This window comes from Microtus pennsylvanicus, chromosome 5 (assembly GCF_037038515.1).
Source record: "Microtus pennsylvanicus isolate mMicPen1 chromosome 5, mMicPen1.hap1, whole genome shotgun sequence".
NCBI classification, from domain to species: Eukaryota; Metazoa; Chordata; class Mammalia; order Rodentia; family Cricetidae; genus Microtus; species Microtus pennsylvanicus.
The window spans coordinates 69,952,791-69,975,750 of NC_134583.1; the positions used below are offsets into that span (position 1 = coordinate 69,952,791).

Consider the following 22,960-nt stretch of genomic DNA (forward strand, 5'->3'; position numbering starts at 1 on the left):
CATGCAGCCTAAGGCTCGCCATCGGCCGCGATGTCGAAGAACAAGGTGGGGTACCGACCATGGCTGCAGCAAGCGGTGAGAGGGGACAGCGGCGTCTGCAAAGCCAGTAATTTAGTTTTATATGCATAGTTTTGTTTTAAATTCTTCTCTGAGATAATTGTATTCCTGGAAGTATGTCTTAAGTTCAGCCCAAGTTGAGGGCTGCAAGCATCAAGAATGAAGCATTTGCAGACTTAATGGTAAATATGCATATAACCCTTAAGGACCCTTTTGACTGATAGAGGAGTGGGCAGGTCATTCTGTTAGTGAGATCTCTGAAAGCTTTTTAGAAAATAGAGGTGCAGGAAACATAAAGACTTGTTGTTTTTAGGGTGCATCCCTCAATAATTTTAAAGTAAAGTGAATGGATGATGATTGCTGTATTAGTCAATTCTTGATGATTTAGCCAAACTCTCAATGGTGTGTACTATGGGAAAAAAGGAAGCTTTAAGCAATAGAAGACACAAGTTGCATTTACTAAGGAATGCAGAATTAGAACAAGACTCTGGTGGAACCAGAGATAGCAGAAGTTATGTTTTGGGAACATGAGTTTGCCTTAATAGGCAAATGTCCATGCAGAGATAATACGTGAACTTATCTCACAATATTATGGGCCTTATGAGACCATGGAAAGGAAGAAAGCTTGGCTCCTTCCAGCCAGATTTGTGTGTCCTGGGATGATATCAGAGAAGATAACATGCTTAGTCTGGGGAACACATTCTGGCCCTGCAAGGTGCTAGAGTGAACAATAGATAACCTCGGCATCTCCAACCATATGAGTGTTTGTGAACTCCGTCAATTTTCTTTTGAGTTCTTGAGGTGAGACTTGAGGGTTATGAAGCCAAGCTGTACCATGTGCCGCTGTGAATAGGCTTGAGGAGGCTGTCCCCTCGATTTCTGAAGAATGTAAAGGGAAGAAGAAAAACTAGCTGACAGCAAGACTCCCTTTCCTGTAGAGGGATGGTTTAGGGTTATCATCCAGAGATTGAGAATCTCAAGGCTGCATTTTGAGTATCAGGTAGGCAAAGTCTTATCTCTCAGTTCATTTCATGAGCACCTTCCAGATTCCATGGATGGGTCAAGAGAAAACATTGTGGGTCATTTGTGCGGTCACCTGTCAACTGAATCTCAGGTCATTTGGAAGAGAGTGAAGACTATTTGTGTGGGAGACTGGTGAGATTAGAGGCAGGCACATGCAGAATGGTTTTGTGCATATTTGGCTGGGGTGGATAAGTATATCGCCTGAGTTGGAGAAGTGTGTTCATGGAAGTGTGATATCTCACAATTAATTATTGAAAAGGCGAAGGTGTGTGGCGTAATAACCAGGCTAGCTTAATATGAAATAGTAAACTTTAATGAGGGAATAGCTTACAACACTAGGGATCCAGTGATGAACAGGAAGTACAAAAAGGGACCGGCGGGGCTCACACCCGCCAGATTTATACCTAAACATTAGCCCAAGGCTAACACACCCCCTTGGGCTGGGTTTCCCCTACACAGGCCTCTTTCTTAGTTGCTGGAATTTGCTGGTAATCCATTATACCTTGTTTTCTAGATCTTGTCACATCTCAGATTGATTTGCAAACCATATTCTCTCTCTCTCTCTCTCTCTCTCTCTCTCTCTTTCTCTCTCTCTCTCTCTCTCTCTCTCTGTATCTCACTTCTCACTTCTGCTTCTTTACCGCAGCACCACTCTGTATGTTCATAAAACTTTTCATACCAGTTTTGCCAGATGTTTGGTTCTCAACTTGTTGGTCTCTACAAGACCCTATTTAGAAAAAAAGTTGCTAATCACATTCACCAGCTTAGGGCTTCCATATCTGAAATGGCACAGATCACCTGACAGACCTCATCAGCCCTAAGTTCTAAGGAACATGCTTCTGTTGAGAAAGTCCAGAGATCTGGAGAAAATGAATTTCAGCCTAACGATGGGCTGGATCCTCTTTACAAGAACTGTCAGAAATAGAAAATTGAAGTTAGGCTATAACCAAACTCTTTGATTTAATAACCCCAAGCCTCTCCAAATGCCTGTCCTTCTCATGATCTCCTAATGGGTATTGTACCCAAAGCCATTAACAAGCACATATATCATAACACCTGGCTCTAGGCCAAGGAATTTGGCTTTTGTTTGCTGATAGAAGGACCATAGCAGTGATGTACATCATATTCTCTCCCATGATTGTGTGCCTCTTCTATCTGTATGCGTGTGCATGTGTTTCCAACTTAGGGTGCCTCTACACAGCCCCGACAGACCTCTGACTTGTCACTGCTCATGCCTCAGTATATTGATTCAAGGTTTGGACCATAATATTGCTTCTAGGACTGTTTTTTCTAAATATCTGAGGGATCATCTGGCCTCATGTGGCTCCAACCAGACACGTCAAGAGTGAATCACATCTTCACTCACAACCTTTATAACCTGAGTGAGCTCTGCTGATTCTCCAGGGGAAATTTTTTATTACTACCTGTATAAAAGCTTCCTTTTCCCTTTTTGACCCCAGAGAGGCTCCTGATATGGCTGCTTGGTTTAAGGTCATTTTGGAGTGAGGAAATAAGTCAGAGGTAATGGCTGTACCATGGACAGCAGCAGACCCCTCCCTGGACATTCTATTGTATCCTGGAGACCCCTGATTCCCTGTGATGTCATCAGTGTTGTGGCAACACCAACTGCCTGTGGGGCATCTGTTCATTGCCTACGGGTTTTGGACGCAGCCATGTTGGCAAGACTGAGCAGGCTCCTTGGGAGACAGAAAGGAGAGCATACCGAGACTAGAGGGAGGCAGAAGGAAGCTGGCCTTCAACCTCAGTGTCGCACATCAAGACATAAATGGTTCTGGGGAAAACGCAGTGAGTCCTGGGGAGGGAGTGGGGAGTTTCTTGATGGTGGAAGGCTTCAGCTTGGTTTTTCATAGTGAGTCACAGGATCTCAGAGCTTCGTGGAGGTAATGAATCTATCCTGCTTCTCTCTGTTACTAAAGAGTAGACCTGGAGTTTAGGGTTTCTGATGCTTAGATTGGCAGAGAGCCAGTAATGGTCAACCCTGCAGCTGCTGTGCTAGGGCCCTCTGCTTTGACTCTGAGTGGGAAGGAAGGAGAGAGGGATGAATGAGGTTTCAGTTACAGCACTGAGCTTCACCCACACTGGATTTCTTTTGGTTGTGGGTCACTAATAACAGGGAGAGTAAAATCCTCTGGCCAAAGCTGGAGGATCTCAAATTTTACCTCACATCCACTTGCAGGGTAGGAACCATTGGGTATTGCTGCATGTCAGTGACCCGTAAGGTTTCTGAGTTCCTGAATCTCAATAGCCAGTCATCTTTAACTTGACTTTAACTTTAACTTGAGTGCAGGAATGAGCCATCACTCTCCCTGCAAGCGTCTCTTCTTGGTGAGTGAGGGCTCACCTGTGGATGCCCTTAGGTGTCTCCAGCCTGTCCTGTCACTAGGTGATCTCACCTTTGCTAACATCACGATGGATGGAATGTATTCTGCTGAAGTTTGGGGGAAATTTTCATTATTACCCATGTGACTCATCTTTGATCTGACGGGTTACCCGCAAGCCCCATCACCCCTACACATTGTAACAGCCCTGTGGATATTTCCTGAGGTACTCAATCACTTCATGAAACTGAACTTCATTCCACATCAGCATGAGCTAATTTCTTAGTATCCTTCACTTCCCATCTTTTTGATTAGGAGGTGAAGAGCCGTTCCTTGGGAATGTTTAGAAAATGAGTCTTGACCTCCATAAATGATGAAGTATTAAATTATAATTAATTAGAGTCTAACTATCAGAGAGGTGCTGACGAGCTTCCCCTGTGTCTCAGGGAAGGCACCTGAAAAAGCCAGCTTGGCTTTTGGTGAACTGGGGAAGAGACGGTTATGAGATAAGTGATGGCAGTTGGCAGTGACCCTAACGGTCCGTTCTCTGCACATTCTGCTGTATCCTAAAGAGTCGTTTGCATCTTTTTTTGAAACCAACAGTGTTGTATTCTTGGGGCACTCATTATGTGTTGAAATAGGAGCGGCGGGACTGCGTCCTTCGCACCCGGCCACCGGCACGGATAGCTTTACCCAAAATAATTACGTGGAAACTGTATTCTTTTAAACACTGCCTGGCCCTTTAGTTTCAGTTTCTTATTGGCTAGCACTTACATATCGATCTAACCCATTTCTATTAATCTCTGTAGCCAACGAGCTGGCTTACCAGGAATGATCTTAACCTGCATCTGCCTGGAGTGGGAGAATCATGGCGACTCCTGATTCAGCTTCTTTCTCCCAGCATTCTGTTCTGTTTTCTCCGCCTACCTAAGGGTTGGCCTATCAGATGGGTCTAGGCAGTTTCTTTATTAATAAGAAATCACTCCCACATCAATTATGTGCATATAGGGTTCACCAGAAGACACAATGGCAAGATTGAGCACACTGGTTGGCAGAGAGATCTGACTTTCGAAGGAGGATGTTGGGGGTTGAGTTGGACCTTACAGAAATGGGGTTTAGTAGCTGGGATCTTGGAAGAGATGGTTCTATGTTGCTTCTCTGGGTTACTAAAGTGCAGACCCATAGTCAAGGATTGCTGCTAGTTAGTTTGACAGAGATCCAGGAGTTGTCAAGGTTACAGCTGCTGTTCTGTGAGTTCCTTAATTTTATTTTGAGTGGCAAAGACCAGCAGGAGGCACAGACTAATGGGGTGTGAGAGTAGGTTGTTGCTACAACTCATCATCAGTGATTTCTTTAGGTTCTGTGAGTATCTCATGGGAAATTCCCCATCTATGCACCACGGTCTTAGACATTCAGTTACTTCTATTCCAGGCCACACTAAGAGACTGAGAGTCTCTAAGCACTGGAGACTCCAGGAATTTTCTGTATCATATCAGAAATGAGTTGAATTTCCAAAGTAGCATGGCTGGGTGACATATGCCTTTCAGGGCCAGTGGGGCAGCAGTAGGGGCTGATACACATAGCTAGCCACAGTGAGTGGAGACAGATGCATGGCTTATGGGCTCCCAGTTTGAGGACTTGTCCTGATCCTTCACTGTGTTCCATGCATTCACTCTTCATTGGCCTCTTCTTCGAACTCAACATGATCTCTCCTGGTCCTGTGCCATACTACTGCATAAATTCACTAATATTTATCTACCTGCAGGGAGTGCTGGACAAACATCAACCCCAAACTCTGTTACTGGGCAGGAGCAGCGGCTGAACACGGTGGCTACACTGACCCTGCAGCTTCAGATGATGACCCAAGAAAGGGATGAACTTCGTGGAATTCTCGCTAATTATACCAACAAGGATTTGAACAACAGGTAGCCATTTTGTCTAGTTCCTGCGTAACTGTCTTGACCCTACTGAGTCAACCCCAGCATTCCTCAGGTCACTGGAGGCTGCACCTCCAGAGTGTTCTGCCTAAACTAAATATCCTGAGGGCATCTGAGAGGCATAGCTGGAATCTGGGAAGGAGTGATATCAGGACACAGGCTGTGTGATTCCTCCAAATAAAAACCAGAGCCTGTGGCCTGGATCAGTCTGGGGATGGGGCAATAGTTTGTGAGCTCTCAGCATACATTTCATGAGGCCTTGGCAGGTGTTGGCTTGTGGACGATGCTAGGTGCTGTGAGTTTATGGTGAGTCTTTGTGCTTAACCAGCAGGTGCTTGAGTACTGGCTGCTCCTGGGAGCAGCTGGAGGGCCCTAATCGTCTTGGTGCATCTCAGTGTGTGACTTGAGGTCTGAACTTCATCACTGCTCCTCTCTAGTCTGGTTTCTTATATTCTGAGACAATTCTGCCTGCCTACATTTATTTGGCATCCTCCGTGTATGTGTGTGTGTGTGTATGTGTGTCCTAGCAGTTGTGGGTCTGTGGCATGTGGTTCTTTCTGTGCCACAGTTTCCAGGTGATCCCACTAAGTTCCCTTAGGGTCAGGGAACTCCACTATGACCAGTGATGGTGCTCCTGGCCCGTGTGCTCACCTTGGCAGCCCATTGGAATCCACTGGAGACTTATATATCTATCCTTAAGTCAGTTCTGCTCGCTGGAAACACTGATTTTGTGCTTTAGACATCCATGTAGCAATAGGAACCTGGGATCAAAAATCCCCGTTCTGAAGACGGGAACAACATTATCATAGATTTCTGGTGGGATCAGACTTGTGACACAGGCTCCCCAAGACTTAACTATTCTATTCCTCCAGGCCCATTAACGGAACTCATGCAGCTCTGGATCACTCCCTTTGCTCCCCTGATTGCTGGTCTGGGGCCACGTCAGCAAGTTTAAACAGCACCAGGTTGTCCTCGTTCATAGCTATCAGAATGTGACATTGAGTGTGCTGGGGTGTTTAGGGCACAGCCTGAAATCATAGGATCATTAAGGCCAGAATTCACGGGGTTCTTTGCTCTGGGGCTATGCCCTAATACAGGCTAAATTTTGAGTTGGAGATGGTGAATATGGAGCATAAGAAAGTGATGTTGGATCTACAGAAATTCCCCATGGAGATGAGAGAGGCCTTGAACAAGTGCAAGGAGCTGACTGAGGAAACTGTCTCTTACAGGTGAGTGACTGACTTCACTGGGACTCTATTCCTTGGCAGTGACTGCTTTTGCCATGTTTTTGTCTTTGAACCAAAGTGAGGACTTTCCTTTTGGCCTGTCTCCCTATAAAAAGCAGTCTGTCTTATGCTCTTGACTTGGACCTACTGGACTAGTTTTGCTAAGACTGAAGTATCTGTGAGCCCATCACAACATTGTCCTGCCAGCCTCAGGAGCCTCTAGATAGAAAATCTATTTGTACCATGATAAAGGTGTCAGGCATTTGTGGGTCTTGGGGGCTCTGGTAGGGGTTTACAGAGGTGATCCCATTCCACCCATAGATAGAATATATTTCAATTGGGTCTGCTGTCCTCCCTCACAGAATGTTTGTCTTCTACCTCTCAACCTGCTGATGCTTTCCCAGTACCATGGACAGTTAAGTACATGTGGTAGGAGGCAAACCCTGCTCTCAGAAGTACATGCATTTCTTTCATTGTAACAGTTTTCAAAAGCAGTCTGAGTCTTTCTGTAATTTGGTCATTCTCTGACATTTGACAGCCACTAGGGTATCCTAGCATGGTTACTGTGGGCTCTGGTCTAGGGCTGTCTGGTGACATGGGAGTTTGCATGGGTGATGTGGGAGATGGAGGCTAGGTAGGTCTCATGGTGTTTTTGTGATGGTTCAGCATCCTCCACAACCAGCTCCTGAGTGAGCGAACTCAGTTGAAGAAAAAAGTGAGCATGTTGAGAGAGGAGAACCAAAAGCTATGGAGGGAGCAGATTTCACTGCAAGTGGCCTGTGAGAAGGTGAAGAATCTCTATGAAAAGACCGATGAGATGTTCTGTGAGCTATGTGACGAGGGGGATAAGGTAGGCTGCAGCAATGTGGGCAGGCTGTCCACCATCTGTAGTAATACACACACACACACACACACACACACACACACACACACACACACACACGTGATCATCCACCCACTTTTCCAGCAGCTCACTAACATCCTGTCCAAGTGTTGATTTCTGTGATTATTCCAAGACTTTCTAAGGATTTAGCATCTTGTGAGATCAATGGCTGGAAATAGCTTTGAAGGAGGAAATCCCCGTGTAAATGTCAAATGGGAGGTTCTTGTCTACATGTTTCATCTTCTCTCATGTGTCATCAGTTCCACCTCCTTCCCTCCTCCCAGTCCTCACCCCCTGTTCCCGGACCCCGGGTCCACTCCTCCTTAATTTCCCTTCAGAAAATAGCAGTTCTCCCATGGTTATTTGATCTAATTATTAAAATAACATTAAACCTGGGCTTTGCTCATGTTTGTTACACATTCTAACAATGAGATATATCACCAAATCCTTTTAAAGTCTTGAGATATGATCACACTACATTCCAAAGATTAGCTTTGAACTCACAGTAGAGTTCAGTCCAGACTTTAATGTTCATTCCTTCTGTCTCAGTCTCTGAGTAGCTAGGATTAAGGGTTTGCATCACAAGCTCAAACTTAGTCTAAATACTTAAATTAAAATTGATGCTTAAACCAAATGTCCAAGGTCAGTAGATTATATGTTTGTGCTTTTTTTTTTTTTTTGGTTTTTTTCGAGACAGGGTTTCTCTGTGGAGCCTGTCCTGGAACTAGCTCTTGTAGATTAGGCTGGTCTCGAACTCACAGAGATCCGCGTGCATCTGCCTCCCGAGTGCTGGGATTAATGGCGTGCGCCACCACTGCCCGGCTTACACTTGTGTTTTTAAGACATAGGTGCTAAATTATAGTCATCTCAAAAGCATCGGTGAAAATATAATTTAAGATGCTTTATCATTAGTAGACAGGTAGCTTTAAAACGAATAACATAAAGGTAGCTTTCATTCATTTAACCATTCAAGAGTCTATGTTGGGAGTCCCATAAATGCCAGGAAGTAAGCTATACCTGCAGCAAACAGATAAGATGTCTGTCCTGAAGGAACTGATGAAGTTATTACCTTTAATTCATCTCTTACATCATAGCTGGTGTCTGCTCGGTGCAACCCTCCAGCTCTCATTGCGTTTGAGACCTCCAGGAGCAGAGGATTTTCCTGCAGGAGGCAGAATCTAAGCCTTACTAAGGATCTGTCCATAAATTTTACTCTTCACAGAAAAGGCAATTTTACCTCCTTCCCACTAGCCATGGCCTATGAATCCCAGCTATAAGTGAAAAATATTATATGCCATCGAATCATAGGGATTCCTGCTCCTTGTTAATATTTTAGAGGAAGAAAATTTTAAGCTCTCCTTTTGGGTAGAGATTACACAGTTAATAACTCTGTTTTAAAGTGTTGTAACTCTTCAACGATTCACTTTTTTTTATTGAGTGAACATTTCCTTTTATTGACAATAAATTATTCTCACATGCCATAGTTTTCTCTACCGCCACTTCTCTCCACTCCTATAAACCTCTCTTTTTCCAGATCTGCTACCCTTTGTTTTCTTTCCAGAAAAGAACAGGCAAGCATGACAAAACAAGAAAAAGGCCTTCATACAGAGGCTGGACAAAGTTTTCCAATAGGAGGAAAGGCATCCCAAGAGCAGACAAAAGAGTCAGAGACACACCACACCCACTATTAAGAGTCCCACCAAAACACCAACATATATGCAGAGAACATGGTGCAGACCCATGCAGGCCCCATACAGAACTCTGTGAGCCTATGTGAGCCCTGTTTACTTGATTCAGTGGGCCATGTTCTCCTAGTGCCCTCCAGCCCATCATTCCCGCTTACTCCTAAAATCCATACCCCTCTCCCCATTTCTTCTTAAAGTTTTCCTGAGCTCCAATGGGTAGGACTGATAGAAAGTTCGAATTTAGATACTCACTTTCACACAACTACTGCTAGAGAAAAGCTCTCTGATGAAGACCAGCAAGGCACCAATCTATGAGTATAGCAGAACATTGATAGGAATATTAGTAATCAGTTCATTGATTTTTTTTTAGTTATGTTTGCTTCTGTGCTATGTCTCTGGGCTATTTGGTCTGCAGATTTTAGCCATCCAGTGATTATAGGGAATGGACTGCCTCACCTTGCATGAGCCTCAAGTTAAGCCAGACATTGTATGGCCACTCTGTTGAGTTCTGCACCAACAGTGCCCCAGCATAACTTGCAGGGAGGACAGACTGTAAGTCAAGGTTTTTGTGGCTGAGTTGATGTCATGTTTCTCTTTCTGTAACCTGCAGAGTATCATCCCATGCCAAAGAGACTAGAGCATATGGGTGAAGGCTCCATGCAGGCAACAGCTTGCTCTCTCTAGGTTCAATGATGTGTAGATGTTGTCCACAACAATGGGAGCTCACTGTTAGTTTTCAGAGAGCAGCAGTCTGTCCTAGCATGAGCCGGAGCTGTATAGGGATCTCCACAGAATCCCCTCCAGCCAAATATTCAACTGAATGCAATCCAGTCTCAGCCCTGGAAGCCTTTCTTGTCTACAGAAGATGGTCAGTTCAGACTCTGTATGTTCCACTACTAGGATTCCTCACTAGGATCCCCCATATAGATTCCAGGAAGTTTTTTTTATTTCTTTTTTTTTTTATTGAGAAAATGAGAAAAAATAGTTTCCACCTCCTTCCAGCCTCCCATTTCCCTCCCCCTCCTCCCACCCTTCTGCCCTCCTCCCACCCTTCTCCCCCCTCCCCCCACTCCTTTCCCTCTCCCTCTCCAGTCCAAAGAGCAGTCAGGGTTCCCTCCCCTGTGGTAAGTCCTAGGTCCTCTTCCTCCGTCCATATCCTGGAAGGTGAACATCCAAACTGGCTAGGCTCCCACAAACCCAGCACATTACGTAGGATCTAAACCCCTTGCCATTGTCCTTGGCGTCTCATCAGCTCTCATTGTTCGCCATGTTCAGAGAGTCCAGTTTTATCCCATGATTTTTCAGTCACAGTCTAGCTGGCCTTGGTGAGCTCCCAATAGATCAGCTCCACTGTCTCAGTGGGTGGGTGCACCCCTCGTGGTCCCGACTTCTTTGCTCTTGTACTCCCTCCTTCTGCTCCTCATTGGGACCTTGGGAGCTCAGTCCAGTACTCCAGTGTGGGTCTCTGTCTCTATCTCCATCCATCACCAGATGAAGGTTCTATGATGATATGCAAGATATTCGTCAGTATTGCTATGGGATAGGGTCATTTCAGGTTCTCTATCCCCAGCTGCCCAAGGAATTAACTGGGGACCTCGGCTTGGGCACCTGGGAGCCACTCTAGGTTCAAATCTCTTGCCAACCCTAAGGTGGCTCCCTTAACTAAGAGTTGTGCTTCCGTGCTCCCCTATCCAACCTTCCTTTATCCCAATCCTCCTTTTTCTCCAAGTTCCCCCTTCCTCCTCTTCTCCCTTTTCTCTCCCCATCTCCCCTTACCCCCATCCCACCCCACCCCCAAGATCTCAATTTTCTCCCCAGCAACTTTGTCTACTTCCCATAGCCAAGAGGATAACTATATGTTTTTCCTTTGGTTCACCTTCTTACTTAGCTTCTTTAGGATCACCAATTGTAGTCTCCGTGTCCCGTATTTATGGCTACAAACCAATTATGAGTGAGTACATCCCATATTCATCTTTTTGGGTCTGGGTTACCTCACTCAGGATAGTGTTTTCTATTTCCATCCATTTGCATGCAAACTACAGAAACAAGCATAACCAGCAGAATACAAGAGATAGAAGAAAGACTCTCAGATTCTGAAGATACCATAGAGAAAATAAACACAATGATCAAAGAAAACAGCAATTCCAGGAAGTTTTATCTGTACTAGCTTTCCATAGCAGCCTCTGGGAGCCCCCCAACTCCAACACTCTCTCTCCACACTCTCTGCCTCCATCCCTCCCCCCTACAGGATCCCTTTCAATTCCCTCCCCACCCAACCAAAGTTTACTGGCAAAATCTAATCTATTTTCTTTTCTCAGGGAAATTCTTCTGTTTCCTCTAGTGACCTTCTCTTTACCTAACTTTTCTGGGGTGCAGAAAGTGGCTTGATTATGAATTATTTAACAACTGATGCCCACTTATAAGTAAATATATATATAATATGTGTTTTTCAGGATCTCAGATATCTCTGTCAGCATGATTTTTTCTAGCTCCACCCATTTGCTTATAATAGCAATTGGATATCACTTTTCAAACAGCCAAGTAATATTCTCTTCTGTAAATGTACTGCCCGTTCTTTATCCATTCTTCCATTGAGGGACATCAAGGTTGTTTCCAGTTTCTGGTTATTATGAATAAAGCCAGAGTGAAGATATTTGAGCAAGTGTTCTTGTGATAGGACAGAGCATCCTTTAGATATATGTCCAAGAACGGTGTACCTAGATTTTGAGGTAAATCAGTTCCCAATTTTCTGAGAAATCGCCATGTTGATGCCATAGAGGCTGGACAACTCTGGACTCCCACTAGAAATGGAGGAGTGTTTCCTTTGCTACAAATCCACACCACCATAAGCTGTCGTTCCTGCCATTGACCTTAGCCATTCTGACAGGTGTAAGGTAGAATCTCAAAGGAGTTTTTGGTTCAAATTCCCCTGAAGGGTAAGAATGTTGATCATTTCTTTAAATGTCTCTCAGCTATTTGTGATTCTTCTTTTTTTTCTGTTTCTATCTGTACCACGTTTCATAATTGAACGATTTGGATGGTTGATGTCTAGTCCATTGAATGCTTTGTATATTTTGGATATTAGCCCTCTGTCTGATGCGAGTTGATGCAAATCATTTCCCATTCTTTAAACCTCTATTTTCTCCTACTCATGGTGTTCCTGAGGTCCTTTATTAATTGTTGATCTTAATGCCAGTGTCTCTTCAGAAATCATCTCCTTTGCTGGCATGTTCCAGCTATTCCTTATATTCTCTCCTGTCTGTTTTTGTGTTGAGGTCTTTCTTAATGAAAGGGTCAAAGATTTTTGTGGTATCTAGTAAGATGATCACCGTATGTTTTTTTCTTCATTTTATATGGTAGATTACATTGACTAATTTTCATATGCTGAACTATCCCTACATCTCTAGGTTAACGACTGCTTGATCATAATAGATGATCTTTTTGAAATATTCTTGGATTTATTTGCAAGTATTTTATTGAGTACTTTTTCATCTATGTCCATTAGGGAAATTGGTCTGTAAGTATCTTTGTTGAATCTTTCTGTGGTTTGGGTATCAAGGTAACTGCGACCTCATAAAATGATTTGGGCACTGTTTCTTCTGTTTTTATTTTGCAAACTAATTTGAGGAGTATTGCCATTAACTATTCCTTTAAAGTATGGTAGAATTCTGTGCGATAGCCATTTGACCCTGGCTTTTTTTTGTGGGGTGGAGGGAGGCTTTTAACAATGGCTTCTATTTCACTGGGGAATGTAGGTATATTTACTTATCTGATTTTAATTTAACTTTGATAAATGATTCCTATTGAGAAAATTATTCATTTCTTATAGATAATCCAGTTTGATGAAGTACATGATTTAAAGTATGTCCTTGTGATTCTCTGGATTTCCTCGGTATCCGTTGTTATGTCCCCATACGGTTTCTGATTTTATTAATTGGGATATTCTTTGCCTGTCTTTATTTAGCTTGGATGAGGGTTTATCTATCTTGTTGATTTTCTCAAAGAACCAATTCTTTCTTTCACTTATTTTTGTACAATTATCTTTATTTCTATTTTATTGGTTTAGCTGTCAGTTTGATTATTTCTTCTGGTCTAATCCTCTTGGACATATTTCCTTTTGTTCAATAGCTTTGAGGTGTTACTATTAAGTATGATATCTTCCCATTTTTCATGTAGGCACTTGGTGCTCTTAGCACTACTTTCATTGTGTCCCATAAGTTAGCGTAGGTTATGTATTCGTTTTCATTGAATTCTAGAAAGTCTTTAATTTCTTTCTTTCTTTATTTTTTGGTCCACTTTTCATTCAATATAGAGATCTTCAATTTCCATGAACTTATATATGCTTTCCTTTCTTTAGTTGTTGATATACAGTTGTATTCTCTAATTGTCTGATAAATATCTGTTAAGTTTATTTGGTTTAAAACTTCAGTTAATCCAGAGTTTATGAATTTTTGTCTGCATGACCTGCACACTGATGACATGCACATTGCTGAGACTGAGATTATTATTGGTAATAATTTCCATATTAGCATGTGGAAATCAATATGTGTTTTAAGCTATAGTAATGTTTATCTTAAAAATTTACTTAAGGCATAGATGTTAAGAATTGAAATGATGGCCAGGTGGTGGTGGTGCAGACATTTAAACCCAGCTCTTGAAAAACAGAGGGAAGCAGATCTCCTTGTGCTCAAGGCCAGCCTAGTCTACAAGAGCTAGTTACAGGACAAGCTCCAAAGCTATGGAAAAACCCTGTCTCGAAAAATTTAACAAAAAAAATTAAAATGTTATCTTTGTGGTGTGTCCTTCCCCATGTCTTTTGATTAATTTTGGTTTGAGGTCGATCTTATTAGGTATTAAAATAGCTACACCAGCTTGTCTTTTAGGTACATTTGCTTGGAAGATTTTTTTTCCAATTCTTTACCCAGAGGTAATGTCTATAATTGATGTTGAAGTTTCTTTCTTGTATGCAGCAGAAAAATGGATCCTGTTTCTGCATCCATTCTGTCATCTGTGTATTTTTATTATGGAAATGAGACCATTGATACAGAGAAATATCAAATGATTAATTCTTGTTATTTTGCCGAATGTGTATGTTCTTGTACATGTATATCCAGAAGTGTGCGTTGAGGAGTGTGTGTGCATGTGTGTGTGTTTGAGTGTTCAACCCTCCACTAAGAACATAATCTTCTAATGAACAGAAACAGGATATATTGGTGGAAAGACAACAATCCCTGCTGAAGCTGAGGGATCTGGTCACCAAATATACAGAAATGGCAGAAAAGCTGCAGAATCCCCTCGCTGTCTCCCAGATGAGGTAGGATCCCAGGCCACGAAGAGGGAGTTATATCATGTAGTTCCCCAGTACCTGAATCTCTGTCCTATTTGGGTTCCTGGACATTTGCATGACTTTTCAGTCAAAGCCAGGGAAAGAACATCTGAGAGTATTGGGCTGGCTCAGTCAACAGAAATGTCTGCACAGGAAGCAATATGTGTTATCCTTAATCTTTCTCAATTGTGTGCACTTCTTCAATTCTGAGTGCTCTCGTGTGTTCTGAGTGCATTGATCCTTCCTATGGTCGTCCCAGACCTAATAGAGGCAGTGTTAATTGTGGAAGACGGTGTCTCCTCCTGCCACTTTATTTTCCTCCAGGAGTATCAGCTTTAGAGATAAAATCCTACACTTGGGCAGATTAGCATACAGCACCTTCTTATTGATTATGGGTTCTCTGCAGTTTGCATCTGCTTCCTGTAAGAAGGTTTCTCTGGAATTAAAATCACATTTAGAGTTTGACATGTTGAATCCAAGGAAGTTTCTGTGCTGAAGGAATAAGCCCAGCCTTCACTGCAGTGTTGTGTTTGCTCCTCTTCAGGGCCTCATACAGTTAACTTCCCAGGTTGCTCACAGTTTCCTGGCATCTGTTCAAGGCCTGTGACCCAGACATTGCTATACTGCTGGTTTTTTCAAAAGAATGTATCTAAACTATTGGAGTAATGGGCTGTTTTTCTAGTTCACCACAGTGTGTATTCTCAGCTCACTTTCTAGCAGTTTTAAAGGTGGAGAAAAAAAGAAACTCAGGTGCTGTCTTATCCTTGAAGAAGCAAGGAGTGAATGAGCCCAGCTCAATTATAATGCTGGATTTCCCAGTTGAGTAGAGCTGGTGAGAGCTCAAAAGCTGATAGGGCAGGTCCTTAACAGACCTGTGTCCCAGCTGTTTTCCTCCCCTAATATGAAAACCTCCAGCATGATCTGGCCACAGTCCAGGATGAGAGCCTCCTGCAGACAGACCTGCTGCAGCAGGAGCCGTGTGTGTGCCAGGCCAATGAGCCACCATTGACTCCTGTCCCGTTCAACCTTGGCATTCATGGGGTGGGTTTTCTTCCTTGATGCTTGTTTCCCATGTGTGGACAGTCCCTGATTTTGTCTAGGCTGTGGACCAATGAGGCTTCCTATGCATCTGATTGCCTTTCCTTCTCTGACAGCTCCGCTTTGGAGAACTGAGGAGGCTGAAGGAAGCTTCACACATTCTCCACTTGAGCAGCAACACCTACGGAGAAGCAGACCCCTTTTTGTAGCTGTGAACAAAGGAGTAAGAAAAATCTCCACCTACTGCAGGGGATCCATCACCAATCTGATTCATGTTATGTTGGCCCACTATTCCTGGAGAAAGGAAATCAAGAGAAAGAAGCCTGACATTCAGAGGACCCACCAAGAATGACTCCAAATCCCGACATTGGTCAGCAGGTGGACCCTGAGTGGCCCACAGCAGCATGGGGAGGATGTGCTGCTGAGCAAGGCTTCCTCTGTCAGTTTCCTCTCCATGTCTTTAGTAAGCCGGCTGTGCTCTCCATATGTGGTGAGGACTCTCACGAGAAAGACTGTACTGATGCCGTGCTGTAGTCTGTACACACCACAGGGAAAAGAACAGGATTCCCTCTCCTGTGAGTGCCGAGGGAGACTCCATGTCACAGGAAAGTGTTGGTGAAGACAACGCAGTACAGAGACTACAGCATCCCTCAGCTGTGTTAGTCATTGATCATCCATAAAGAAAATGTCAGGGGATTCTCCAGTTTCACATCCTATACTGGCATGTCAGTCCTGAGAAAGGGTCTATAGAGGAAGTTTGGTCACCTTTGGTGTCTTTAGGGAGCCAGATGCTCTCAATTGATTTTTTTGGATCTCGAGCTAGAGACTATTTTTAGCTTAATTGGAGCCAGGGTTCTGGTTTGGGTTTGGTTTTCATTTGTTTGGATATTTTTTTCTTTGTTTGGTTTAAATTTTGTTGTTGGTTTTTAAATAATTTATTCTTGTTGTTTTAATAGTTGGCTAAGGCTCTACCCTGTATATACTGACTACCCTTTCTAAAGTTCCTATTGAATATAATGAGTATTTTTATGAATAAAATCAATTTTCGACTCCTCAGTTTACAGCCTTTCTTGAGTCAGATGTGGGGTTGCTCTCCTGTGACTACAGAACTCATGGGCAGAGATGGATTTCTGCACATTCCAGGAGTCTTGGTTACACAGCCGGTTCGCATCCAGGCAGGTCTATCAGGAGGGTAGTAGCTTGGATGTGGATGGCCTGACCTATTCCTGTCTTTACTAGCAAGACTTTATGTTACAGTCAGATTTAAGAGAATGTCATGAAGAAGGGATCTGGAAAGAAAGGAACTCCTCATCCTGCACTACATTAGTTCTATCCTGGTGTCCAATCACGATTGCACATTGTGATCCCGGGATAGCAATCCACTGAAAGTTGCCTTTGAAATGCATGAGCAAAGGGTGCCCACAGCAGAGGGGAACTGCTGAGCTGCAAGTTTGTATTCTGGAGATGCCTTCCAACCTCTCACTCCCAAACCATGTATGTCACATGGGAAAGCTGTAGAGTAAGGGCCTGCTCCAACACTGTCATCTACTTACAGTAGGAATATTGGGAACAGAGTCAGAAGGATTCATTCAAAGCTCTGAAATGGTCCCGCCCATTGGTTTATGTCACAAAACAGTTGATAAAATTCCATAAGGCTGTTTCATATAGGTTACTCAAAACATCATTTCATCTGCTAAATTTAAGAAGTGTGAGTTTAGGGTTTAGAGAGATTGTTCGGTAGTTAAGGACACTTGGGTTTGGTTCCCAGCTTCATAAGGGGACTCACTTTCTTTTGAATCTAAAATTCTAGGGGACCCAATACTTTCTGACCTCAGCACCAAGCATGCATGTAGAGCATATCCATGCAACGAAAACATTCACACACAGGCATACATGTAAAAATAAATGTGAATGTTATGAACTAACTTAATGCTACAATGCAGATGAGAAACCTCATCTACTTTTACTATTAAATAATATCTCCAGCTTTTTCTCAGGCTATCTCAGAATTTAGCATACTACATTTGCATCAAAACCAAGGTTGCTGATTTCATTTTTTCTAATAAGACCCTAGAGTAAAAGCTTGATTATAAATATACAACAGTATAAAAAGTATTAAAAAGTACAAGAAAAGGGAGGGGAATGGAGAAAAATGTATAGCTCAATAAAAACAATAAAAAAGAAAAAAGGTACAGTTATCGTAAATGCTTCCTCTTTTTTTAACGTTAATTTGTAGACTTGTTTCAATGCTGATTTTCATTGCGAATTACGATAAAGAGCAGGACAGATCTGAGTCATCAGAACTTCGGTAATGCTGTACATTTCAAAATATTTAGCTATCCCTAGGGGAAGATCATGCTACTGAATTATGACAAATTGTCATGAGAAGTAATAGTGTACCCAGACATTTTAAAATGCGTAACCACTGCCTCTCCACAGAAAGACTAGACATGTGCTTTATCATACAACAGTCCCAACTCTGTCCCCGGAAATCCTCCTAATTTCATTTATTTGGTGGTGTTAAACAATTAAAAAGACTCTTTACAGCACTGTCCAGCTCTCGTATGAAATACTCAGCATCCTAAATATTCTGTACACTTTTTTCTTGCAGTAAACTAAGCACTGGCTTAGAGTTTGGTGGGTGGGCGGATGGGTATCCAATTTAAAACCACATTAGAAACTGTCTTTTGGCAGGATGGTAGGTATCCAAGTTAAAAATAGAAAGGTCAGTGTGTTATTTTGTAGTCTTTTCAAAGTTTAAATTGTTCTTTGTCCCCTTCTACATGATGCTCAGTCACCACTCCTGAGTGGAGATGGGAGAGGCTTCTCATGAGCTGCTTTCTCCTGCTGCAGCAAGACTTGAAGACATATGTATCATTGAGGACTTCCCCAATTTGGCCCTTACACAGAATCCCACAACACATTTTCTGTCTTTTCCAGTAGGTAATATACAAAATGTAAAACCTTGAGTATTATTAGAGCTAGAAGTCATCTCTGTATCTGAAATGTCATCTCACTGGTTACTGTAGCAGGGAAACTGAATTGCAGAGCACTTGAACTGTGTTGGGATTTTGATGGGGATTGCATTGAATCTCTAGATGGCATTTGGTAGGATTGCCATTTTTATTATGCTGATCGTAACTATCCAAGAGCATGGGAATTCTTCTCATTTTCTGCTATCTTCTTCAATTTCTTCAAAGACTTTCTCAAATATGTCTTTCACTTCTTTGTTTAGGGATACCCCCAAGATATTTTATGTTATTTCTGGCTATTATGAAGTGTGATGTTTCTCTGGTTTCTTTCTCAGCTTCTTTATCATTTGTATATAGGAGGGCTACTGATTTTTCTGAGTTGATCTTGGATCCCCCCACATTACTGAAGGTATTTATCAGCTGTAGAAGTCAAGTCCCCTAGTAAAGTTTTTGGGGTCACTTATGTAAACTATCATATCACCTGCAAATAACAAAAGTTTGACTTCTTTCTTTCCAATTTGAATCCCCTTGTTCTTTTTGTTGTTGTTGTTGATGAATTATTGCTCTAGCCAGAACTTCAAGAACTATGTTGAATAGTTACGAAGAGAGTGGACAGCCTTGTCTTGTTTCTGATTTTAGTTGGATCGCTTTGAGTTTCTCTCCATTAATTTGATGTTGACTATCTGCTTGTTGTCTATTGCTTTTATTGTGTTTAGATATGTTTCAAATCATTTTATTTTGCTTCTTCTGGGGTAGGTTGATCTTAGTCTTCCTGATGTATGGTTACTGGGTTCTGGTGTTACCATGTTGATTTCTAGGCTGTTGGATGAATTCTTGCATTGGCATCTACCCATCCTTCAATTGATGCCGTTATTGACTTTACATATTGGTCTAATTCTTACCGTGGCTGTTTGTGTCTTGGAAACTGTTCTTTGTCTGTTCTGTACTGTCACTGTCTGTGTTGCAGGGGTATCTGTGCAGCCTACCTGGAGAAAACTGTCCTGCTGGCTGGCAAGAGAAACTGAGGTAGGTGGCAGAGGCTTCCAGGGATTTGCCCTGGTTTTGAGAGCCTAAATAGTTTGGTGTTCTTCTGGGTGGCTGTCATTCACCTGATTGCTTCTGTATAGTAGCAGGCTGTGTTTCACCTTTCCACTGAGGTTGCATGGGGGATATGGCAGTTTGGGGGCAGGGTGGGCTTTGTAGCTTACAGGGTCTGATGATCGGGGTGGGGATAATGGAGAAGCCTACTTGCAGGAACCTCTCCTGTCTACTGGCTAATGAAGCAGAGGCAGGTGTGGGTGGGAGGGGCCCAGGGTTTTGCCCCAGTATGGAGGGCCTGGAGAGGGGATGTCCTGCCAGCTGGCTGGTCACTCACTTCTTGGTCCTCTCTCTGTAGCAGCAGGCTGGGCTTCATTATGTTCTGATATTTATCTTCTTCTATCTATATGCTTTTTTCTCAGGCTACTTCGTCTATAGTTCTCCATGTTTCTGTTTCTTCTGAAGCTTCTTTGTGCCTAAATTTCATATTATAATCTTAAAATATATTTCAGCATTCCCTGGATCTTGACGTACCATTGCTCTGTCTGCTGTTTCTTCTATTCTAGTAAATAGGAGCTGGTAAAATGTACTGAAATAATGACATAGGGGAGATGTACCCGCGCAAAATAAATGCAATGCAGATATCAAAGAATATTTACCACTTTAATGATAAACTTACAGAACCAAAGTTCCAGCGTAGTACAGGTAGGGAGGAAAAAAAGAGAGCGAGCGGCCTCCCCGCTCTTTTCTGAAGGGAAATGGAGGAAGAGTGGATCTGGGGGAGAGGAGGTGAGGACTGGGCAGAGTGGAGGGAGGGGAAATTGTGGTCAAAATGTCCTGTATGAGAGAATGATAATAATTAAAATTCCTGATGAAATCACTGAGAAAATGGCACTGAGAAAATGAACGCAATAGAGTCCCTTAAACAACAGGTAAAAAATGCCCTTATAGAAATGGATGAGAAGTATAACAAAAAGTTTGAAGAAATGAGTAAATATGTACATGATACCCTGGGAAACCAAGATAAAACGATCAAACAGGTAATGGAAACAGTTCAAGAATTGAAAACTGAAATGAAGGCAAGGAAGAAAATACAAACTGAGGACCAGCTGGATATGGAAAATCTAGGTCAATGTGCAGAGTCTACAGAAACAAGCATAATCAATAGAATACAAGAGATAGAAGAAAGAATCGCAGATGCTGAGGACACCATAGAGAAAATAAACGAACAGATCAAAGAAAACAGCAAAGCCAACAAATTCTCAACACAAAACATTCAGGAAATATGGGACACAATAAAAAAATGAAACTTAAGAATAATAGGAATAGAAGAAGGAGAAGAGTCACAGCTCAAAGGCCCAGAAAATATATTCAACAAAATTATGGAAGAAAACTTTCCCAACTTAAAGAAAGATATTCATTTAAATATTCAAGAAGCATACAGAACACCAAACAGACTGGATCAAAGAAAAACATCTCCTCGCCATATAATAATCAAAACACAAAATATACAGGTTAAAGAAAGAATATTAAGAGCTGCAAAGGAAAAAGGGCAAGTAACTTATAAAGGTAAACCGATCAGACTTACACCTGAGTTCTCTATGGAAACTATGAAAGCCAGAAGGTCCTGGATAGATGTACTGCAGAAGCTAAGAGACCATGGATGCAAACCCAAACTACTATACCCAGCCAAGCTATCGTTCATTATCAATGGAGAAAACAAGACATTCCAGGATAAGAATAAATTTAAACAATACGTAGCCACAAATCCAGCCCTACGGAAAGTAATAGAAGGAAAATCGCAATCCAAGGAATCCAACACTGCCAACACTGCCTACAATAACCCAGGCATCTAGTGACCCTTCACCAGCACATCTCAAAGAAGGGAGACACACAATAGCTACTACCAAAAGCAATAAGAATAACCGGAGTAAACAACCACTGGTCATTAATATCACTTAATATTAATGGGCTCAATTCACCTATAAAAAGGCACAGGCTAAAAGATTGGATACGAAAACAGGACCCAACATTCTGCTGTTTGCAAGAAACACATCTCAACCACAAAGACAGGCACCTACTCAGAGTAAAGGGTTGGGAAAAGGTGTTTCAATCAAATGGTCCTAAGAAAAAAGCAGGTGTGGCCATATTAATTTCTAACAAAACTGACTTCAAACTAAAATCAATCAGAAGAGACCGAGATGGTCACTTTATACTCATAACAGGAACAATTCATCAGGATGACGTCTCAATTCTGAATATCTATGCCCCCAATATAAAAGCACCTACTTATGTAAAAGAAATATTACTAGAACTCAAGGCAGACATCAAACCACACACACTAGTAGTAGGAGACTTCAACACACCTCTCTCTCCAAGGGACAGGTCAATCAGACAGAAACCTAATAGAGAATTAAGAGAATTATTGGAGGTAATGAAGCAAATGGACTTAACAGACATCTATAGAACATTCCACCCAAATAGGAAAGAATATACCTTCTTCTCTGCAGCTCATGGAACCTTCTCAAAAATTGACCACATACTTGGAAACAAAGGAAACCTCCACAGATACAAAAAAATATCAGTGTCCTCCTGTGTCCTATCTGATCACGACGGATTAAAGTTAGAAGGCGACAACAATGCGACCCAAAGAAAGCCGACAAACTCATGGAAACTGAACAGTCAACTACTGAACCACACCTGGGTCAAGGAAAAAAATAAGAAAGAAATTAAAGTCTTCCTTGAATTTAATGAAAATAAAGAGACAACATACTCAAACCTATGGGACACAATGAAAGCAGTGCTAAGAGGAAAGTTCATAGCACTAAGTGCCCACTTAAAGAAAAAGGAAAATGCATACATTGGGGACTTAACAATACACCTGAAAGCTCTAGAAAAAAAAGAAGCAGACGCGCCCAGGAGAAGTAGAAGACTGGAAATAATAAAACTGAGGGCCGAAATCAACAAAATAGAAACACAGAAAACAGTCCAAAGAATCAATGAAACAAAAAGCTGGTTCCTGGAGAAAGTCAACAAGATCGACAAACCCCTATCCAAACTAATTAAACGACAGAGAGAGAATACACAAATAAATAAGATCAGAAATGAGAAGGGGGACATAACCACAGACACAGAGGAAATTCAGAGAATCATTAGATCTTACTACAAATGCCTGTATAACACAAAATTGGAAAATATAAAAGAAATGGACACTTTTTTAGATAAATACCATATACCAAAGTTAAACTAGGAACAGGTGAACAATCTAAACAGACCTGTTAGTCACGAAGAATTAGAAGAGGTTATCAAAAACCTCCCTACCAAAAAAAGCCCAGGACCAGATGGTTTCAATGCGAAATTCTACCAGAACTTCCAAAAAGAGCTAATTCCTATACTCCTTAATGTATTCCATAATATAGAAACAGAAGGGTCATTA

The 22,960-nt window shown here is 42.1% G+C and overlaps 1 protein-coding gene across 1 annotated transcript; it reads left to right on the plus strand.

The window, feature by feature from the left end:
• Positions 1 to 30: 30 nt before the first annotated feature.
• Positions 31 to 19,511, plus strand: LOC142851337 (disks large homolog 5-like). Its single transcript, XM_075975200.1, has 6 exons — positions 31 to 106; positions 5,185 to 5,344; positions 6,454 to 6,585; positions 7,249 to 7,432; positions 14,349 to 14,464; positions 19,454 to 19,511. The coding sequence occupies exons 1-6, from the start codon at positions 31 to 33 to the stop codon at positions 19,509 to 19,511; spliced, it is 726 nt and encodes a 241-aa protein (XP_075831315.1).
• Positions 19,512 to 22,960: the final 3,449 nt, after the last annotated feature.